This window comes from Oncorhynchus mykiss, chromosome 26 (genome assembly GCF_013265735.2).
Source record: "Oncorhynchus mykiss isolate Arlee chromosome 26, USDA_OmykA_1.1, whole genome shotgun sequence".
NCBI classification, from domain to species: Eukaryota; Metazoa; Chordata; class Actinopteri; order Salmoniformes; family Salmonidae; genus Oncorhynchus; species Oncorhynchus mykiss.
Genome location: NC_048590.1, coordinates 6,372,881 through 6,393,449, shown reverse-complemented (window position 1 = coordinate 6,393,449; position 20,569 = coordinate 6,372,881). Strand labels below are relative to the sequence as shown.

The window sequence follows — 20,569 nt, the reverse complement described above, 5'->3', positions numbered from 1 at the left end:
ATTTTGTTCCCGCCCTACTCTTAACACCTCTGATTCGTCTAACCAGCTGCTCCTCAGGCTTCAGGTCTTAACAGATGAACTAATGCTAGTTCTACCCCCCGTCCCCCCTCTTCCCCTCAGGTGCGTATCTCAGTACAACTATCACGTTGTCACTCAGACACAATCCGTCTGGAAGTGGTCAGCAACAGGCCCCACCAGGCCCCCGAGACTCAGGTCCAGAACTCCCAGCCCCAGGGGGCTAGGAGCCGGTCCCAGCTGGTCCAGGAGGTGGTTCGGCAGGCAGAGGAGGCCTCTCAGCAGGCGGAGGAGAAGAGGGGCCGGGCCTCCAAACTGTCCACGGAGGAGAGAGAGTTCAGACAGAGTAAATGTCCCAACCTCTACTCTCTCCTGGAGGAGGTCAGGGAGCTGGCCTTGCTGGACCTTGCTGCCTGTGGAGCAGGAGGCGGGGGTCTGGGAGCAGCCGCTCAGGCTTGTGCTACATCAGCATAGATGAGGTGGAGGAGCAGGAGGAACAACAGGTCTGGGAACAGCTGCTCAGCCCTGCAGTACATCAACATGGATGAGGTGGTGGTGGAGGAGCAGGAGGAACAACAGGTCTGGGAACAGCTGCTCAGCCCTGCGATACATCAACATGGATGAGGTGGTGGTGGAGGAGCAGGAGGAACAACAGGTCTGGGAACAGCTGCTCATCCCTGCGATACATCAACATGGATGAGGTGGTGGTGGAGGAGCAGGAGGAACAACAGGTCTGGGAACAGCTGCTCATCCCTGCGATACATCAACATGGATGAGGTGGTGGTGGAGGAGCAGGAGGAACAACAGGTCTGGGAACAGCTGCTTTGGTCTGCGGTACATCAGCATAGAACTACATAAAACTTCTGATTCTGGGTCAGGTTATTGTGGAGGAGGGGGGCGTTTGAAGAGTAAGGACGTACAGGAGGCAAAGCAACAGGTCAACATCAGCATCAAACTTTAACACTGACTCAGGATCAGATTGTGGTGCTTTTCATGGACTTAACCAGCATGCAGACAGACCCTCTGGACTGACCATCTTACTATACATCCTGGGTGTTATCACCATGGTTACCAGACTCTACTTAGGTACATCTACATCCTGGGTGTTATCACCATGGTTACCAGACTCTACTTAGGTACATCTTTAGTCTTATTTGGAAAATGATCAGTTGATTGAAGTTGTGAGATGAGATGGATGCATGTAATATTATATACATGAATAACTCTCAACAGGACAGTTTACCATAGAAACATCTGGAACAAGCAGTGGCTCTGGTCTCAACAGGACAGTTACCATAAAAACAACACCATGAACAAACAGCAGCTCTGGTCTCAACAGGACAGGACAGTTACCATGGAAACAACACCATGAACAAACAGCAGCTCTGGTCTCAACAGGACAGGACAGTTACCATGGAAACAACACCTGGAACAAACAGCAGCTCTGGTCTTAACTCAACAGGACAGTTACCATGGAAACAACACCTGGAACAAACAGCAGCTCTGGTCTTAACTCAACAGGACAGTTACCATGGAAACAACACCTGGAACAAACAGCAGCTCTGGTCTTAACTCAACAGGACAGTTACCATGGAAACAACACCTGGAACAAACAGCAACTCTGGTCTCAACAGGACAGGACAGTTACCATAGAAACAACACCATGAACAAACAGCAGCTCTGGTCTTAACTCAACAGGACAGTTACCATGGAAACAACACGTGGAACAAGCAGCTACAGTTTTTACAAAACATTTCTAATTTTCCGTATTTGATTGAACACATTTGGGGGAGATGTAGAACAGATTCCACACAAATCGATTCTCAGGCCATCGTTTTTACACTGAACTGTATAATGACCTCTGGCACTGAGAACAATGCCATTGTACAGCCTGGTATTGTATTTTAACATAATTCTATTTTGGTAATATTTTTTGGCAGTTGGTATCTTGTGGAAAAACAAGTATTGTCAAGTGCTCTATTCCACTGTATGTTTTAAGTGAATTAAAGTGCATTACCAAACTTGTTGAGCAGTGAAATGTTTATTGATCTGGGTGAAGATCGTATCATGCTGTTAAGTCAAATGTCCACAAGGCTCCAGGTAAATACGTTTACATTGTATTTATTTAGGATGGGAAAAAGGCTAGAAATGATGACGAGAGATTTTTATAAAAGCATTAATACAAGCATGATGCAAGTGACACAGTGATCTGAACAAGAGAGACTAGATGTTTTGAGACACAGTGATCTGAACAAGAGAGACTAGATGTTTGAGACACAGTGATCTGAACAAGAGAGACTAGATGTTTTGAGACACAGTGATCTGAACAAGAGAGACTAGATGTTTGAGACACAGTGATCTGAACAAGAGAGACTAGATGTTTGAGACACAGTGATCTGAACAAGAGAGACTAGATGTTTGAGACACAGTGATCTGAACAAGAGAGACTAGATGTTTTGAGACAGTGATCTGAACGAGAGAGACTAGATGTTTTGAGACACAGTGATCTGAACAAGACAGACTAGATGTTTGAGATCTGCCAGTTCAGGATCATCATTGATACATACAGGGTCCACATGTCCATGTCTCAACCCTTTCTAAATGCCCAAACTACCCCTCTGTATCCCCACTCCTTTAGATCTGAAATGATAGAATAGGTCTCAGTGAAACGAAGCTACAGGAGTGGCTCAGAGTAGACGCCAAGGCTGGTGCACTCCTCTTGACGGCCAGGGGGGGGATAAAAATCCTGTCTTTACCCAACACAGAGGGGACAGGGAACCTTAAATAGCCCTGTCTTTACCCAACACAGAGGGGACAGGGAACCTTAAATAGCCCTGTCTTTACCCAACACTGAGGGGACAGGGAACCTTAATTAAATAGCCCTGTCTTTACCCAACACAGAGGGGACAGGGAACCTTAATTAAATAGCCCTGTCTTTACCCAACACAGAGGGGCCAGGGAACCTGAATTAAATAGCCCTGTCTTTACCCAACACAGAGGGGCCAGGGAACCTGAATTAAATAGCCCTGTCTTTACCCAACACAGAGGGGCCAGGGAACCTTAATTAAATAGCCCTGTCTTTACCCAACACAGAGGGTCCAGGGAACCTTAATTAAATAGCCCTATCTTTCTGTTTTGTATGGCTGGTGATGAGGTGTTTTGTATGGCTGGTGATGAGGCGTTTTGTATGGCTGGTGATGAGGTGTTTTGTATGGCTGGTGATGAGGTGTTTTGTATGGCTGGTGATGAGGTGTTTTGTATGGCTGGTGAGGAGGTGTTTTGTACGGCTGGTGATGAGGTGTTTTGTATGGCTGGTGATGAGGTGTTTTGTTTGGCTGGTGATGAGGTGTTTTGTATGGCTGGTGATGAGGTGTTTTGTATGGCTGGTGATGAGGTGTTTTGTACGGCTGGTGATGAGGTGTTTTGTATGGCTGGTGATGTGGTGTTTTGTATGGCTGGTGATGAGGTGTTTTGTATGGCTGGTGATGAGGCGTTTTGTATGGCTGGTGATGGGGTGTTTTGTATGGCTGGTGATGAGGTGTTTTGTATGGCTGGTGATGAGGTGTTTTGCTCAGAAAAGCAACAGGGAAAGGAAACAGGAAATCAGCTCCACAACAGAATGTTTGGCCCATATGGCAACATTTATTAAAGAGTAAAAATGGTTGACAACACATGACAATGTTTTAGATTTGTATAAACTTAATTGAAAGTGTACTTGAACAGAGAGAAAACATCCTCGGATGAGTTGTCAGTCCTAGAAGACAGCGTCCCTTGGTGCTGGGTGAGTATGTATGCTGACAGTTGGAGCCATGGATGTGGAGGGAGTCAGCGGTTCTGTGTGTGTCTCAGGCCCTGCTGTCGTTGCTCATCACAGGAACAGGGCTGGCTACTGCTCCCTCACACACCAGGGAGTCAGCGGTTCTGTGTGTGTCTCAGGCCCTGCTGTCGTTGCTCATCTCAGGAACAGGGCTGGCTACTGCTCCCTCACACACCAGGGAGTCCGCGGTTCTGTGTGTGTCTCAGGCCCTGCTGTCGTTGCTCATCTCAGGAACAGGGCTGGCTACTGCTCCCTCACACACCAGGGAGTCCGCGGTTCTGTGTGTGTCTCAGGCCCTGCTGTCGTTGCTCATCTCAGGAACAGGGCTGGTTACTGCTCCCTCACACACCATGGAGGGTCCGTCTGCTGACTGGGTGGCCATCTCCTGGGACTGGGAGGTAGATGGTCCGTCTGCTGACTGGGTGGCCATCTCCTGGGACTGGGAGGTAGATGGTCCGTCTACTGACTGGGTGGAGGCCATCTCCTGGGACTGGGAGGTAGATGGTCCGTCTGCTGACTGGGTGGAGGCCATCTCCTGGGACTGGGAGGTAGAGTGTCCGTCTGCTGACTGGGTGGCCATCTCCTGGGACTGGGAGGTAGAGTGTCCGTCTGCTGACTGGGTGGCCATCTCCTGGGACTGGGAGGTAGATGGTCCGTCTGCTGACTGGATGGAGGCCATCTCCTGGGACTGGGAGGTAGATGGTCCGTCTGCTGACTGGGTGGCCATCTCCTGGGACTGGGAGGTAGATGGTCCGTCTGCTGACTGGGTGGCCATCTCCTGGGACTGGGAGGTAGATGGTCCGTCTGCTGACTGGGTGGCCATCTCCTGGGACTGGGAGGTAGATGGTCCGTCTGCTGACTGGGTGGAGGCCATCTCCTGGGACTGGGAGGTAGATGGTCCGTCTGCTGACTGGGTGGCCATCTCCTGGGACTGGGAGGTAGATGGTCCGTCTGCTGACTGGGTGGCCATCTCCTGGGACTGGGAGGTAGATGGTCCGTCTGCTGACTGGGTGGCCATCTCCTGGGACTGGGAGGTAGATGGTCCGTCTGCTGACTGGGTGGCCATCTCCTGGGACTGGGAGGTAGATGGTCCGTCTGCTGACTGGGTGGCCATCTCCTGGGACTGGGAGGTAGATGGTCCGTCTGCTGACTGGGTGGCCATCTCCTGGGACTGGGAGGTAGATGGTCCGTCTGCTGACTGGCTGGAGGCCATCTCCTGGGACTGAGAGGTAGATGGTCCGTCTGCTGACTGGCTGGAGGCCATCTCCTGGGAGCCATCTGAGAGAGGGAGGGAGACACTTTGTCCTCCATCAAGGGTAAAATGGAAATGTATGTATTGGATTGTCAGTGTGATTGACAGGGTCAGCGCATCACTGATCTACAAATCATCTCGCATCCCAAATAGATTAGTGATTGTGCCTTGATCAGGCCGATCCTCACCAACAAGCTCAATGTCAGGTAGTTTAGATGTTTTGCACTGTACAAAATGTCTGCCTGAGTGTGATGTCGTGTCTGACCTGTGTGTTGCTGCATGCGGGCCAGTCTCCTCTCTGAGTGTGATGTCGTGTCTGACCTGTGTGTTGCTGCATGCGGGCCAGTCTCCTCTCTGAGTGTGATGTCGTGTCTGACCTGTGTGTTGCTGCGTGTCTGACCTGTGTGTTGCTGCGTGTCTGACCTGTGTGTTGCTGCATGCGGGCCAGTCTCCTCTCCAAGGCAAGCCGTTTGTTGAGTTCTATACGTCTCTGCTGTTCCTCTGTCAGGGAGGGGGCTGGGGTGGAGTGGACCGGGCCAGCCTGAGAGGAAGGGAACAGGGAGGGGGCTGGGGTGGAGTGGACCGGGCCAGCCTGAGAGGAAGGGAACAGGGAGGGGGCTGGGGTAGAGGGGACCCGTCCTGAGGGGTCTTCAGCGAAACCTCCGTCTCCAAACGGGTCTGGGTCGTCATGGTTGACGACCCGCCCGTCTCTCGACGCTGCGGTGTCGTCCTCACCTGGATCAATGGATGTGTCAGATAAAATACTGAATGGCCAAATCTCATTTTGTAAAATCAGTTCATGACCGCTATAAACCAATACAAATCTACTACTACATCAAATCTACCCCTAGACACTACTACTACTATTGATCTGGGACTGTGTCATATCTACCTCTAGATAATACTATTGATCAGGGACAGTGTCATATCTACCTCTAGACACTACTATTGATCTGGGACTGTGTCATATCTACCTCTAGACACTACTATTGATCTGGGACTGTGTCATATCTACCTCTAGACACTACTATTGATCTGGGACTGTGTTATATCTACCTCTAGACAATACTACTACTATTGATCTGGGACTGTGTCATATCTACCTCTAGACAATACTACTACTATTGATCTGGGACTGAGTCAAATCTACCTCTAGATAATACTATTGATCTGGGACTGTGTCATATCTACCTCTAGACAATACTATTGACCTGGGACTGTGTCATATCTACCTCTAGACACTACTATTGATCTGGGACTGTGTCATATCTACCTCTAGACACTACTATTGATCTGGGACTGTGTCATATCTACCTCTAGACACTACTACTACTATTGATCTGGGACTGTGTTATATCTAGCTCTAGACAATACTACTACTATTGATCTGGGACTGTGTCATATCTACCTCTAGACAATACTACTACTATTGATCTGGGACTGTGTCATATCTACCTCTAGACACTACTACTACTATTGATCTGGGACTGTGTTATATCTACCTCTAGACAATACTATTGATCTGGGACTGTGTCATATCTACCTCTAGACACTACTACTACTATTGATCTGGGACTGTGTCATATCTACCTCTAGATAATACTACTATTGATCTGGGACTGTGTCATATCTACCTCTAGACAATACTATTGATCTGGGACTGTGTCATATCTACCTCTAGACGCTACTATTGATCTGGGACTGTGTTATATCTACCTCTAGACACTACTATTGATCTGGGACTGTGTTATATCTACCTCTAGACAATACTACTACTATTGATCTGGGACTGTGTCATATCTACCTCTAGACACTACTATTGATCTGGGACTGTGTCATATCTACCTCTAGACACTACTATTGATCTGGGACTGTGTCATATCTACCTCTAGACACTACTACTACTATTGATCTGGGACTGTGTCATATCTACCTCTAGACACTACTACTACTATTGATCTGGGACTGTGTTATATCTACCTCTACACACTACTATTGATCTGGGACTGTGTCATATCTACCTCTAGACACTACTACTACGATTGATCTGGGACTGTGTCATATCTACCTCTAGACAATACTACTACTATTGATCTGGGACTGTGTTATATCTACCTCTAGACACTACTACTACTATTGATCTGGGACTGTGTTATATCTACCTCTAGACAATACTATTGATCTGGGACTGTGTTATATCTACCTCTAGACACTACTATTGATCTGGGACTGTGTTATATCTACCTCTAGACACTACTATTGATCTGGGACTGTGTCATATCTACCTCTAGACACTACTATTGATCTGGGACTGTGTCATATCTACCTCTAGACACTACTATTGATCTGGGACTGTGTTATATCTACCTCTACACACTACTATTGATCTGGGACTGTGTCATATCTACCTCTAGACACTACTACTACTATTGATCTGGGACTGTGTTATATCTACCTCTAGACAATACTACTACTATTGATCTGGGACTGTGTTATATCTACCTCTAGACAATACTACTAATATTGATCTGGGACTGTGTCATATCTACCTCTAGACAATACTATTGATCTGGGACTGTGTTATATCTACCTCTAGACACTACTATTGATCTGGGACTGTGTCATATCTACCTCTAGACAATACTATTGATCTGGGACTGTGTTATATCTACCCCTAGACACTACTATTGATCTGGGACTGTGTCATATCTACCTCTAGACACTACTATTGATCTGGGACTGTGTTATATCTACCCCTAGACACTACTATTGATCTGGGACTGTGTTATATCTACCTCTAGACACTACTATTGATCTGGGACTGTGTCATATCTACCTCTAGACACTACTATTGATCTGGGACTGTGTTATATCTACCCCTAGACACTACTATTGATCTGGGACTGTGTGTGTGAAGCGTCTCAGAGTAGGAGTTCTGATCTCGGATCAGGTCCTCCCTGTACGTATAATCTTATTCACTGTTGTGTACAAGGCAAAACTGATCCTAAAATCAGCACTCCCACTCTGAGTCACTTGACACGTAGTGAATCCTTTCTAACACTAAATGTAGTTGGTGACGTTGTCCTCTCACCGTCGTCTCCTATGAAGTCTTCATGTGTTAGCGGCATGTCCAACCGTATTCTCTTGAGACACGTCTGAGAAAACAAAACATTCAGACCTTACGACTTCCACGGACACCACCACACCTCGAGATGTTGGTTAGAACAACAAGGGCGTGTCAGTCTGACCTGGGTGTTGGTTATAACAACAAGGGCCTGTCAGTCTGACCTGCATGTTGGTTATAACAACAAGGGCCTGTCAGTCTGACCTGCATGTTGGTTATAACAACAAGGGCCTGTCAGTCTGACCTGCATGTTGGTTATAACAACAAGGGCCTGGTTATAACAACAAGGGCCTGTCAGTCTGACCTGCATGTTGGTTATAACAACAAGGGCCTGGTTATAACAACAAGGGCCTGTCAGTCTGACCTGGATGTTGGTTATAACAACAAGGGCCTGTCAGTCTGACCTGGATGTTGATTATAACAACAAGGGCCTGTCAGTCTGACCTGGATGTTGGTTATAACAACAAGGGCCTGTCAGTCTGACCTGCATGTTGGTTATAACAACAAGGGCCTGGTTATAACAACAAGGGCCTGTCAGTCTGACCTGGATGTTGGTTATAACAACAAGGGCGTGTCAGTCTGACCTGGGTGTTGGTTATAACAACAAGGGCCTGTCAGTCTGACCTGCATGTTGGTTATAACAACAAGGGTGTGTCAGTCTGACCTGCATGTTGATTAGAACAACAAGGGCCTGTCAGTCTGACCTGGATGTTGGTTATAACAACAAGGGCCTGTCAGTCTGACCTGGATGTTGGTTATAACAACAAGGGCCTGTCAGTCTGACCTGCATGTTGGTTATAACAACAAGGGCCTGGTTATAACAACAAGGGCCTGTCAGTCTGACCTGGATGTTGGTTATAACAACAAGGGCCTGTCAGTCTGACCTGGGTGTTGGTTATAACAACAAGGGCCTGTCAGTCTGACCTGCATGTTGGTTATAACAACAAGGGCCTGTCAGTCTGACCTGCATGTTGGTTATAACAACAAGGGCCTGGTTATAACAACAAGGGCCTGTCAGTCTGACCTGGATGTTGGTTATAACAACAAGGGCCTGTCAGTCTGACCTGCATGTTGGTTATAACAACAAGGGCCTGTCAGTCTGACCTGCATGTTGGTTATAACAACAAGGGCCTGTCAGTCTGACCTGCATGTTGATTAGAACAACAAGGGCCTGTCAGTCTGACCTGCATGTTGATTAGAACAACAAGGGCCTGTCAGTCTGACCTGCATGTTGATTAGAACAACAAGGGCCTGTCAGTCTGACCTGCATGTTGATTAGAACAACAAGGGCCTGTCAGTCTGACCTGCATGTTGATTATAACAACAAGGGCGTGTCAGTCTGACCTGCATGTTAGTTATAACAACAAGGGCGTGTCAGTCTGATCTGCATGTTGATTATAACAACAAGGGCGTGTCAGTCTGATCTGCATGTTGATTATAACAACAAGGGCGTGTCAGTCTGATCTGCATGTTGATTATAACAACAAGGGCGTGTCAGTCTGACCTGGACTTCTTTCTTGCTGCCCAGCGTCTCCAGTTTGTCTATGAAGTCTTCAAACGGTAGTTTGGGGTACAGCCTGTGAGCCCAGTTTTCCATCCTCTGCATCAGCACCCGCAAGTCCTCAGCCTGGTGGGAAACACACATACATCACACCCTTTGGCTGCTGTGGGAGTGGGAAACACACATACATCACACCCTTTGGCTGCTGTGGGAGTGGGAAACACACATACATCACACCCTTTGGCTGCTGTGGGAGTGGGAAACACACATACATCACACCCTTTGGCTGCTGTGGGAGTGGGAAACACACATACATCACACCCTTTGGCTGCTGTGGGAGTGGGAAACACACATACATCACACCCTTTGGCTGCTGTGGGAGTGAGAAACACACATACATCACACTCTTTGGCTGCTGTGGGAGTGGGAAACACACATACATCACACCCTGTGGCTGCTGTGGGAGTGAGAAACACACATACATCACACCCTTTGGCTGCTGTGGGAGTGGGAAACACACATACATCACACCCTTTGGCTGCTGTGGGAGTGGGAAACACACATACATCACACCCTTTGGCTGCTGTGGGAGCCAACTGGATAACCTTTAGGCAAACATTGATGCCTTTCACTTTGAGTTAAAAAACAACAGACAAAACAGACCCATCTGCCCAACAGAGACACAATACTTGAATCTGCCGTTAGCCTTTACCTCGTGTCCTTTGCCTTTGAAATGAACGTTGTCAAACAGGCTGCGAAGAGCCGGAAGTCCTCTTTCTGATGTCAGCCTGGAGTAAAACATGTCAACAAAAACACCGGCTATTGAACTTCCACACATCAAACAGCTCTGCAATGTTGCTGCAAAGACAAAAGAGAATCAACAATGACTTGATCATCAAAACCTTTGTGGTTTTTTTTTTTAAAAGTCCTTCGGTTGTAACAGAACAGGGACAATATGCCAAAACCAGACATTGATTTTCATGGTCGGGCATAAATGAGCATTTGGATTAGGAAAGTTCTCTCTCTCTCATGACCTGTACAAGCTATAATGTTGAATAAAATTATATTTGAACTTGATTTACCGGTATTCTGTGTGGTTGGTCCTTTTGCAGGTAGGAACGTGAGACAATGACTATGTTTACATCGGTTTTTAAATATTTGATATTATTTATTGATATTAAACTGATTGTGTCAGAAGGTCGAGTATGGCATCAGTCATGTAAACACCTTACTCTGCTTTTCTTAAATCGGCGTGAGGTCATAATTGAAGTAAACATACGCCAATTAAAACACTTGCTTTTCTGAGCAGTCTTTCAAATGATTAGGACGTGTAAACACCTTAAACCGGCGTCCCAGTGGTGTGTTTGATCTGCGCCTGTGCTGACACCAGCCGAGAGCCTCCCTCTTGTTCCAGTGGTGTGTTTGATCTGCACCTGTGCTGACACCAGCCGAGAGCCTCCCTCTTTAGTGAAGTGGTGTTTGATCTGCACCTGTGCTGACACCAGCCGAGAGCCTCCCTCTTTAGTGAAGTGGTGTGTTTGATCTGCACCTTTGCTGACACCAGCCGAGAGCCTCCCTCTTTAGTGAAGTGGTATGTTTGATCTGCGCCTGTGCTGACACCAGCCGAGAGTCTCCCTTTTGTTCCAGTGGTGTGTTTGATCTGCACCTGTGCTGACACCAGCCGAGAGCCTCCCTCTTTAGTGAAGTGAGTTAGGAACAACTGAATATACGTACGGGTTTTTAGAAGTAGTTCTCACGTACAAACTTTATAAGGTCCCAACTCAGAATCAAATATGCTTCTCAAAAAAATAACATGTTCGCTGTGGTAGAATGTTAATTTAGACTGGTGATGTTCTGCATTTGTCAGGGAGCCCTTTTCAGACGTCTCCGTGGAAACAGGGTTATTAGGGGGAATCCTTCTTCTTACAAAGCATGTAAACATTTTTTAATTGAACCCTTATAATTTGACTATCCATAATAAATCACATTATTAGTGTGTATGTAACCGTACTCAGTATATCCACAGGAAAGTAGAATTACACAACTGCTCAAATCACTGGTTGTGCCGTTCATGTCACCTGATACATGCTCACAAGATACATGCAGGAGACACATGCACACTGGCCCAGCCTGTGCACATGGTTCTGCTACATGCACACTGGCCCAGCCTGTTCACATGGTTCTGCTATATGCACACTGGCCCAGCCTGTTCACATGGTTCTGCTACATGCACACTAGCCCAGCCTGTTGACATGGTTCTGCTACATGCACACTAGCCCAGCCTGTTCACATGGTTCTGCTACATGCACACTAGCCCAGCCTGTTGACATGGTTCTGCTACATGCACACTAGCCCAGCCTGTTCACATGGTTCTGCTACATGCACCCTAGCCCAGCCTGTTCACATGGTTCTGCTACATGCACACTGGCCCAGCCTGTTGACATGGTTCTGCTACATGCACACTGGCCCAGCCTGTTCACATGGTTCTGCTACATGCACACTAGCCCAGCCTGTTGACATGGTTCTGCTACATGCACACTGGCCCAGCCTGTTCACATGGTTCTGATACATGCACACTAGCCCAGCCTGTTGACATGGTTCTGCTACATGCACACTGGCCCAGCCTGTTGACATGGTTCTGCTACATGCACACTGGCCCAGCCTGTTCACATGGTTCTGCTACATGCACACTAGCCCAGCCTGTTCACATGGTTCTGCTACATGCACACTGGCCCAGCCTGTTCACATGGTTCTGCTACATGCACACTGGCCCAGCCTGTTCACATGGTTCTGCTACATGCACACTGGCCCAGCCTGTTGACATGGTTCTGCTACATGCACACTGGCCCAGCCTGTTCACATGGTTCTGCTACATGCACACTGGCCCAGCCTGTTCACATGGTTCTGCTACATGCACACTGGCCCAGCCTGTTGACATGGTTCTGCTACATGCACACTAGCCCAGCCTGTTCACATGGTTCTGCTACATGCACACTGGCCCAGCCTGTTCACATGGTTCTGCTACATGCACACTGGCCCAGCCTGTTCACATGGTTCTGCTACATGCACACTAGCCCAGCCTGTTCACATGGTTCTGCTACATGCACACTAGCCCAGCCTGTTCACATGGTTCTGCTACATGCACACTGGCCCAGTCTGTTCACATGGTTCTGCTACATGCACACTGGCCCAGCCTGTTCACATGGTTCTGCTACATGCACACTGGCCCAGTCTGTTCACATGGTTCTGCTACATGCACACTGGCCCAGCCTGTTCACATGGTTCTGCTACATGCACACTAGCCCAGCCTGTTCACATGGTTCTGCTACATGCACACTGGCCCAGCCTGTTCACATGGTTCTGCTACATGCACACTGGCCCAGCCTGTTCACATGGTTCTGCTACATGCACACTGGCCCAGCCTGTTCACATGGTTCTGCTACATGCACACTGGCCCAGCCTGTTCACATGGTTCTGCTACATGCACACTGGCCCAGCCTGTTCACATGGTTCTGCTACATGCACACTAGCCCAGCCTGTTCACATGGTTCTGCTACATGCACACTAGCCCAGCCTGTTGACATGGTTCTGCTACATGCACACTGGCCCAGCCTGTTCACATGGTTCTGCTACATGCACACTGGCCCAGCCTGTTCACATGGTTCTGCTACATGCACACTGGCCCAGCCTGTTCACATGGTTCTGCTACATGCACACTGGCCCAGCCTGTTCACATGGTTCTGCTACATGCACACTGGCCCAGCCTGTTCACATGGTTCTGCTACATGCACACTAGCCCAGCCTGTTCACATGGTTCTGCTACATGCACACTGGCCCAGCCTGTTTACATGGTTCTGCTACATGCACACTGGCCCAGCCTGTTCACATGGTTCTGCTACATGCACACTGGCCCAGCCTGTTCACATGGTTCTGCTACATGCACACTGGCCCAGCCTGTTCACATGGTTCTGCTACATGCACACTAGCCCAGCCTGTTGACATGGTTCTGCTACATGCACACTGGCCCAGCCTGTTGACATGGTTCTGCTACATGCACACTGGCCCAGCCTGTTCACATGGTTCTGCTACATGCACACTAGCCCAGCCTGTTCACATGGTTCTGCTACATGCACACTAGCCCAGCCTGTTCACATGGTTCTGCTACATGCACACTAGCCCAGCCTGTTCACATGGTTCTGCTACATGCACACTGGCCCAGCCTGTTCACATGGTTCTGCTACATGCACACTGGCCCAGTCTGTTGACATGGTTCTGCTACATGCACACTAGCCCAGCCTGTTCACATGGTTCTGCTACATGCACACTGGCCCAGCCTGTTGACATGGTTCTGCTACATGCACACTAGCCCAGCCTGTTCACATGGTTCTGCTACATGCACACTAGCCCAGCCTGTTGACATGGTTCTGCTACATGCACACTGGCCCAGCCTGTTCACATGGTTCTGCTACATGCACACTGGCCCAGCCTGTTCACATGGTTCTGCTACATGCACACTAGCCCAGTCTGTTCACATGGTTCTGCTACATGCACACTAGCCCAGCCTGTTCACATGGTTCTGCTACATGCACACTAGCCCAGCCTGTTCACATGGTTCTGCTACATGCACACTGGCTCAGCCTGTTCACATGGTTCTGCTACATGCACACTGGCCCAGCCTGTTCACATGGTTCTGCTACATGCACACTGGCCCAGCCTGTTCACATGGTTCTGCTACATGCACACTAGCCCAGCCTGTTCACATGGTTCTGCTACATGCACACTGGCCCAGCCTGTTCACATGGTTCTGCTACATGCACACTGGCTCAGCCTGTTCACATGGTTCTGCTACATGCACCCTAGCCCAGCCTGTTCACATGGTTCTGCTACATGCACACTGGCCCAGCCTGTTCACATGGTTCTGCTACATGCACACTGGCCCAGCCTGTTCACATGGTTCTGCTACATGCACACTAGCCCAGCCTGTTGACATGGTTCTGCTACATGCACACTGGCCCAGCCTGTTCACATGGTTCTGCTACATGCACACTGGCCCAGCCTGTTCACATGGTTCTGCTACATGCACACTAGCCCAGCCTGTTGACATGGTTCTGCTACATGCACACTGGCCCAGCCTGTTCACATGGTTCTGCTACATGCACACTAGCCCAGCCTGTTCACATGGTTCTGCTACATGCACACTGGCCCAGCCTGTTTACATGGTTCTGCTACATGCACACTGGCCCAGCCTGTTGACATGGTTCTGCTACATGCACACTAGCCCAGTCTGTTCACATGGTTCTGCTACATGCACACTGGCCCAGCCTGTTCACATGGTTCTGCTACATGCACACTGGCCCAGCCTGTTCACATGGTTCTGCTACATGCACACTGGCCCAGCCTGTTCACATGGTTCTGCTACATGCACACTAGCCCAGCCTGTTCACATGGTTCTGCTACATGCACACTGGCCCAGCCTGTTCACATGGTTCTGCTACATGCACACTGGCCCAGCCTGTTCACATGGTTCTGCTACATGCACACTAGCCCAGCCTGTTGACACGGTTCTGCTACATGCACACTGGCCCAGCCTGTTCACATGGTTCTGCTACATGCACACTAGCCCAGCCTGTTCACATGGTTCTGCTACATGCACACTGGCCCAGCCTGTTCACATGGTTCTGCTACATGCACACTAGCCCAGCCTGTTCACATGGTTCTGCTACATGCACACTAGCCCAGCCTGTTGACATGGTTCTGCTACATGCACACTGGCCCAGCCTGTTCACATGGTTCTGCTACATGCACACTAGCCCAGCCTGTTCACATGGTTCTGCTACATGCACACTGGCCCAGCCTGTTGACATGGTTCTGCTACATGCACACTGGCCCAGCCTGTTCACATGGTTCTGCTACATGCACACTAGCCCAGCCTGTTCACATGGTTCTGCTACATGCACACTGGCCCAGCCTGTTCACATGGTTCTGCTACATGCACACTGGCCCAGCCTGTTGACATGGTTCTGCTACATGCACACTGGCCCAGCCTGTTCACATGGTTCTGCTACATGCACACTGGCCCAGCCTGTTTACATGGTTCTGCTACATGCACACTAGCCCAGCCTGTTCACATGGTTCTGCTACATGCACACTAGCCCAGCCTGTTGACATGGTTCTGCTACATGCACACTGGCCCAGCCTGTTCACATGGTTCTGCTACATGCACACTGGCCCAGCCTGTTCACATGGTTCTGCTACATGCACACTGGCCCAGCCTGTTGACATGGTTCTGCTACATGCACACTGGCCCAGCCTGTTCACATGGTTCTGCTACATGCACACTGGCCCAGCCTGTTCACATGGTTCTGCTACATGCACACTAGCCCAGCCTGTTGACATGGTTCTGCTACATGCACACTAGCCCAGCCTGTTGACATGGTTCTGCTACATGCACACTGGCCCAGCCTGTTCACATGGTTCTGCTACATGCACACTGGCCCAGCCTGTTCACATGGTTCTGCTACATGCACACTGGCCCAGCCTGTTCACATGGTTCTGCTACATGCACACTAGCCCAGCCTGTTCACATGGTTCTGCTACATGCACACTGGCCCAGCCTGTTGACATGGTTCTGCTACATGCACACTGGCCCAGCCTGTTGACATGGTTCTGCTACATGCACACTGGCCCAGCCTGTTCACATGGTTCTGCTACATGCACACTGGCCCAGCCTGTTCACATGGTTCTGCTACATGCACACTGGCCCAGCCTGTTCACATGGTTCTGCTACATGCACACTAGCCCAGCCTGTTGACATGGTTCTGCTACATGCACACTGGCCCAGCCTGTTGACATGGTTCTGCTACATGCACACTGGCCCAGCCTGTTCACATGGTTCTGCTACATGCACACTGGCCCAGCCTGTTCACATGGTTCTGCTACATGCACACTAGCCCAGCCTGTTCACATGGTTCTGCTACATGCACACTGGCCCAGCCTGTTCACATGGTTCTGCTACATGCACACTGGCCCAGCATGTTGACATGGTTCTCACATTTCTACCATCAAATTGACCAGCCACACAGACAACCGGTAAAGTATGTGACAATATTATTTTATTCAACATTCTGGCCTGTAGAGGTTCCTGATCCAAACGCTCATTTATGCCCGTCTCCAGGCTAATACACACGTACCTCTGAGAGTCCAGTTTCGGCTGTGGTCTCTTGACGCCTCTCCTCTTGGCAACAGGGACTTCGGCCAGCTTGGAGATCTCTCCTCCCTCCTCCCCTGAACAACATCAACAGCCATCAATGGAAAGTATATCTACTCATTATATTGTCTGTGATGTCAGTAAGCAGGAAGTCTCCCAGCTGTGTATATAATAACAATAATAATAATAAGGATGTCATATCAGTCTACCTGTAGACACACAGGTTTGTGTTGGGTATTGTGTGTCTAGTCTGGTCCCAGATCATCATAAGCACGACAGCAACCATGGCAGTCGGAAAAATAGCACAACCAGATCTGGAACCAGGCTAGGTACTGGTGAGCTACAGTTGTCATTGTCCTCACCTGTAAAAGGATCTCCTCCCTCTCCTGGTGAGAAGGGAGGGGGGAGAGGAGGAAAGGTCTCGTCATCTGTGTTGTCATAGTCAGGAATGTCAAACAAGCCATTCTCCATTGGATCGACCATGGTTCCTTTATCACTGGGCTCCTGCAAGGAAGAAGAGGGGGATTACATGTGACGTTTTATTGTCGTGTTCACGAGTACAGTGAAATGCCTTTCTTGACAACTCTTTCCCCAACAATGCAGTAATCAATATATAGCACTATAAAATATATTAAAACACAAGCAAAGAAGGTAAGCTATATATACAGCTACCATAACTTCACCTAGCTATATATACAGCTACCATAACTTCACCTAGCTATAAATACAGCTACCATAACTTCACCTAGCTATATATACAGCTACCATAACTTCACCTAGCTATATATACAGCTACCATAACTTCACCTAGCTATATATACAGCTACCATAACTTCACCTAGCTATATATACAGCTACCATAACTTCACCTAGCTATATATACAGCTACCATAACTTCACCTAGCTATAAATACAGCTACCATAACTTCACCTAGCTATATATACAGCTACCATAACTTCACCTAGCTATATATACAGCTACCATAACTTCACCTAGCTATAAATACAGCTACCATAACTTCACCTAGCTATATATACAGCTACCATAACTTCACCTAGCTATATATACAGCTACCATAACTTCACCTAGCTATATATACAGCTACCATAACTTCACCTAGCTATAAATACAGCTACCATAACTTCACCTAGCTATAAATACAGCTACCATAACTTCACCTAGCTATAAATACAGCTACCATAACTTCACCTAGCTATAAATACAGCTACCATAACTTCACCTAGCTATAAATACAGCTACCATAACTTCACCTAGCTATATATACAGCTACCATAACTTCACCTAGCTATAAATACAGCTACCATAACTTCACCTAGCTATAAATACAGCTACCATAACTTCACCTAGCTATAAATACAGCTACCATAACTTCACCTAGCTATAAATACAGCTACCATAACTTCACCTAGCTATAAATACAGCTACCATAACTTCACCTAGCTATATATACAGCTACCATAACTTCACCTAGCTATAAATACAGCTACCATAACTTCACCTAGCTATAAATACAGCTACCATAACTTCACCTAGCTATATATACAGCTACCATAACTTCACCTAGCTATAAATACAGCTACCATAACTTCACCTAGCTATATATACAGCTACCATAACTTCACCTAGCTATAAATACAGCTACCATAACTTCACCTAGCTATATATACAGCTACCATAACTTCACCTAGCTCTCCTGTCTCCCCCTACTGTCGTCGGCCATTGTGCCTCCCCTCTACAGTCGTCGGCCATTCAGCCTCCACCCACTTTCGTCGACCATTCTGCCTCCCCCTACTTTCGTCTGCCATTCTGCCTCCCCCTACAATCCTAACGTTGTTTTAATGTTTAGAAAATTGTCGTCACTTGCGATATGGCTTTAGAAACGTGTTAAACAGGGTCAAGACCCCGCATCCCGCCTGCTGTGTATCGGGGGAAACCGTGTCCGACAGACTGGGGCGAAGGACTCTGTCTACAGGTGTGTACTAGCTATAGTTAGCTACCGTTGTCCCCGTCGCTTCCTTCTTCTGTGGGATTTATCGGCATCCCAGCGTTATGGTGTATTACCGCCACCTACTGTACTGGAGAGCCTCTGCCTACCAGAGTCATAGCTTTAAAATGGACAAATAGAAGAACAAACAGGGGGTTCCTGCAGCAGTTTTGAACAGCTCTACAGCTATGGGTGCCTCTATTTCAATTCAATTCAAGGGTTTTATTGGCATGGGAAACATGTGTTAATTATTGCCAAAGCAAGTGAGGTAGATAATATATAAAGTGAATATATAAAGTGAAATAAACAATAAAAATTAACAGTACACATTACACATATAGAAGTTTCAAAAAAGACATTACAAATGTCATATTATATATATACACAGTGTTTTAACAATGTACAAATGGTTAAAGGACACAAGATAAAATAAATAAGCATAAATATGGGTTGTATTTACAATGGTGTTTGTTCTTCACTGGTTGCCCGAGAAAATCGTGGCAACAGGTCACAAATCTTGCTGCTGTGATGGCACTCTCTCTCTCTCTCTCTGTATCTCTGTCTCTCTCTGTATCTATCCGATTACCCTACACTTCCACACAGGTGTGGTATATGGCTAATTAGCACAGGTTGTTGCCTCGTCTTCCGTAAACAAGCGTTGATATGAAAGATAAGGTCCTTTATATTCTTCCAAAACAGCGACGCGTGTTAAATGTTCAGACTGAGCGTTGGGATCTTAAAACTCCCTCCTTGTAGAAAACGCCTTCATCCAATGACTTATGTGTAATGTATTGGAACAGAGTCATGATCCAAGGACTAAGAGACATTTTGTAACACTGGCTTCTGCACCGGACTTGCAGCCAGTGTCGTTCTTGACTTTTACTAGCTAATGTTAGCTAATAACTTACCGACTGGTTGGCTCACATTATATTAACTTAGCCAAGGTAGCTAACTAGGTGCAATATTAGCTACACACATCAAAGTGTGAGGAATCAACGTTTACAACACATATAAACAGACAGTCGTAACCCGAATAAAAACCAAGGCTTCCAGATAGATTGGCTAGCAGCTAACTTAATTTATCCAGCTTTCATGAGTAACCTACTGTAGATATAGTGTAGTAGCTCGTTACCGCGCTATGCTAACCAGCTAGCTAGTTGTTGTTTGTTGCGGGGAAACTGATAAGATTCAACAAATTAAGCGACATCCCATCAATGTGATGCGGGAAATATATCATAAGACAGTGTCGTCGTTAGTACGTGGAGAATAACTATAGCCGGGGCACTTTACCTGGCAAATAAACAGTTGCTATTCCAGCGGCTCCTGTGTTATTTTTGTTCGTCCACTCTTGTCTTCTGCCGGGTTTTTTACAATGAACCAATCAACTGTTTGCTTCCTTGTACCAAGAGCCAATCATGTGTCGTCAAAACTATCCGTTCGTGTTGGGAATAGAAACGTTTTTTTGAGGTTACACTGCCCTCTTCTGTATATGTCTGGAATGTTATGTTATGTGACTGTGTAATGGCAATGTTGTTTTGTTGATTTCCACCTTATTAGACATCGCTACCAAAGTAACTGCTTTTAACAAACTGTTGGCCTATTCTAACTGTTTTGTTTCAATCAAAGCATACATTTTACCTAGTGGCG

The 20,569-nt window shown here is 47.6% G+C and overlaps 2 protein-coding genes across 10 annotated transcripts in view; one reads left to right on the top strand and one right to left on the bottom strand.

Annotated features, from left to right (window-relative positions):
• LOC118936596 (DIS3-like exonuclease 1) overlaps positions 1–2,036 on the top strand; it is a 52,863-nt gene extending 50,827 nt beyond the window's left edge. For 3 of the 6 annotated variants that reach the window (XM_036963241.1, XM_036963239.1, XM_036963242.1), the window contains one exon: positions 121–2,036. In XM_036963241.1, coding sequence (XP_036819136.1) covers positions 121–489 — 369 coding nt within the window. In that variant the 3' untranslated portion in view covers positions 490–2,036. The remainder of the gene's footprint in view (positions 1–120) is intronic. The other 3 variants (XR_005039643.1, XR_005039642.1, XM_036963240.1) reach the window with 3 other exon arrangements.
• A 1,591-nt stretch (positions 2,037–3,627) lies between these two features.
• Positions 3,628–20,432, bottom strand: LOC118944397 (TIMELESS-interacting protein-like). Of its 4 annotated transcripts, XM_036963245.1 has the most exons (9): positions 18,612–18,634; positions 17,279–17,420; positions 16,900–16,993; positions 10,422–10,497; positions 9,713–9,835; positions 8,176–8,239; positions 5,508–5,819; positions 5,097–5,110; positions 3,628–5,045 (listed from the first exon to the last, which is right to left on the bottom strand). In XM_036963245.1, exons 1-9 carry the CDS (start codon positions 18,612–18,614, stop codon positions 4,122–4,124), a joined length of 1,752 nt encoding a protein of 583 aa, XP_036819140.1. In that variant the 5' UTR covers positions 18,615–18,634; the 3' UTR covers positions 3,628–4,121. The 4 variants fall into 4 exon arrangements, with proteins under 4 accessions (XP_036819140.1, XP_036819138.1, XP_036819139.1 ...); XM_036963243.1 differs by lacking the exon at positions 18,612–18,634 and adding an exon at positions 20,213–20,432 and having other exon boundaries at positions 3,628–5,110; XM_036963244.1 differs by having other exon boundaries at positions 3,628–5,110; positions 18,623–18,652.
• Between the last annotated feature and the right edge of the window lie 137 nt (positions 20,433–20,569).

Coding starts and splice junctions, on each gene's coding strand:
- LOC118944397 (XM_036963243.1), bottom strand. CDS start 17,399: ATGGTCGATCCAATGGAGAATGGCTTGTTTGACATTCCTGACTATGAC. Junction 16,994..17,278: donor GGGAGGAGATCCTTTTACAG/GTGAGGACAATG, acceptor GATGTTGTTCAG/GGGAGGAGGGAGGAGAGATC. Junction 8,240..9,712: donor GCAGCAAGAAAGAAGTCCAG/GTCAGACTGACA, acceptor TTGTTTTCTCAG/ACGTGTCTCAAGAGAATACG.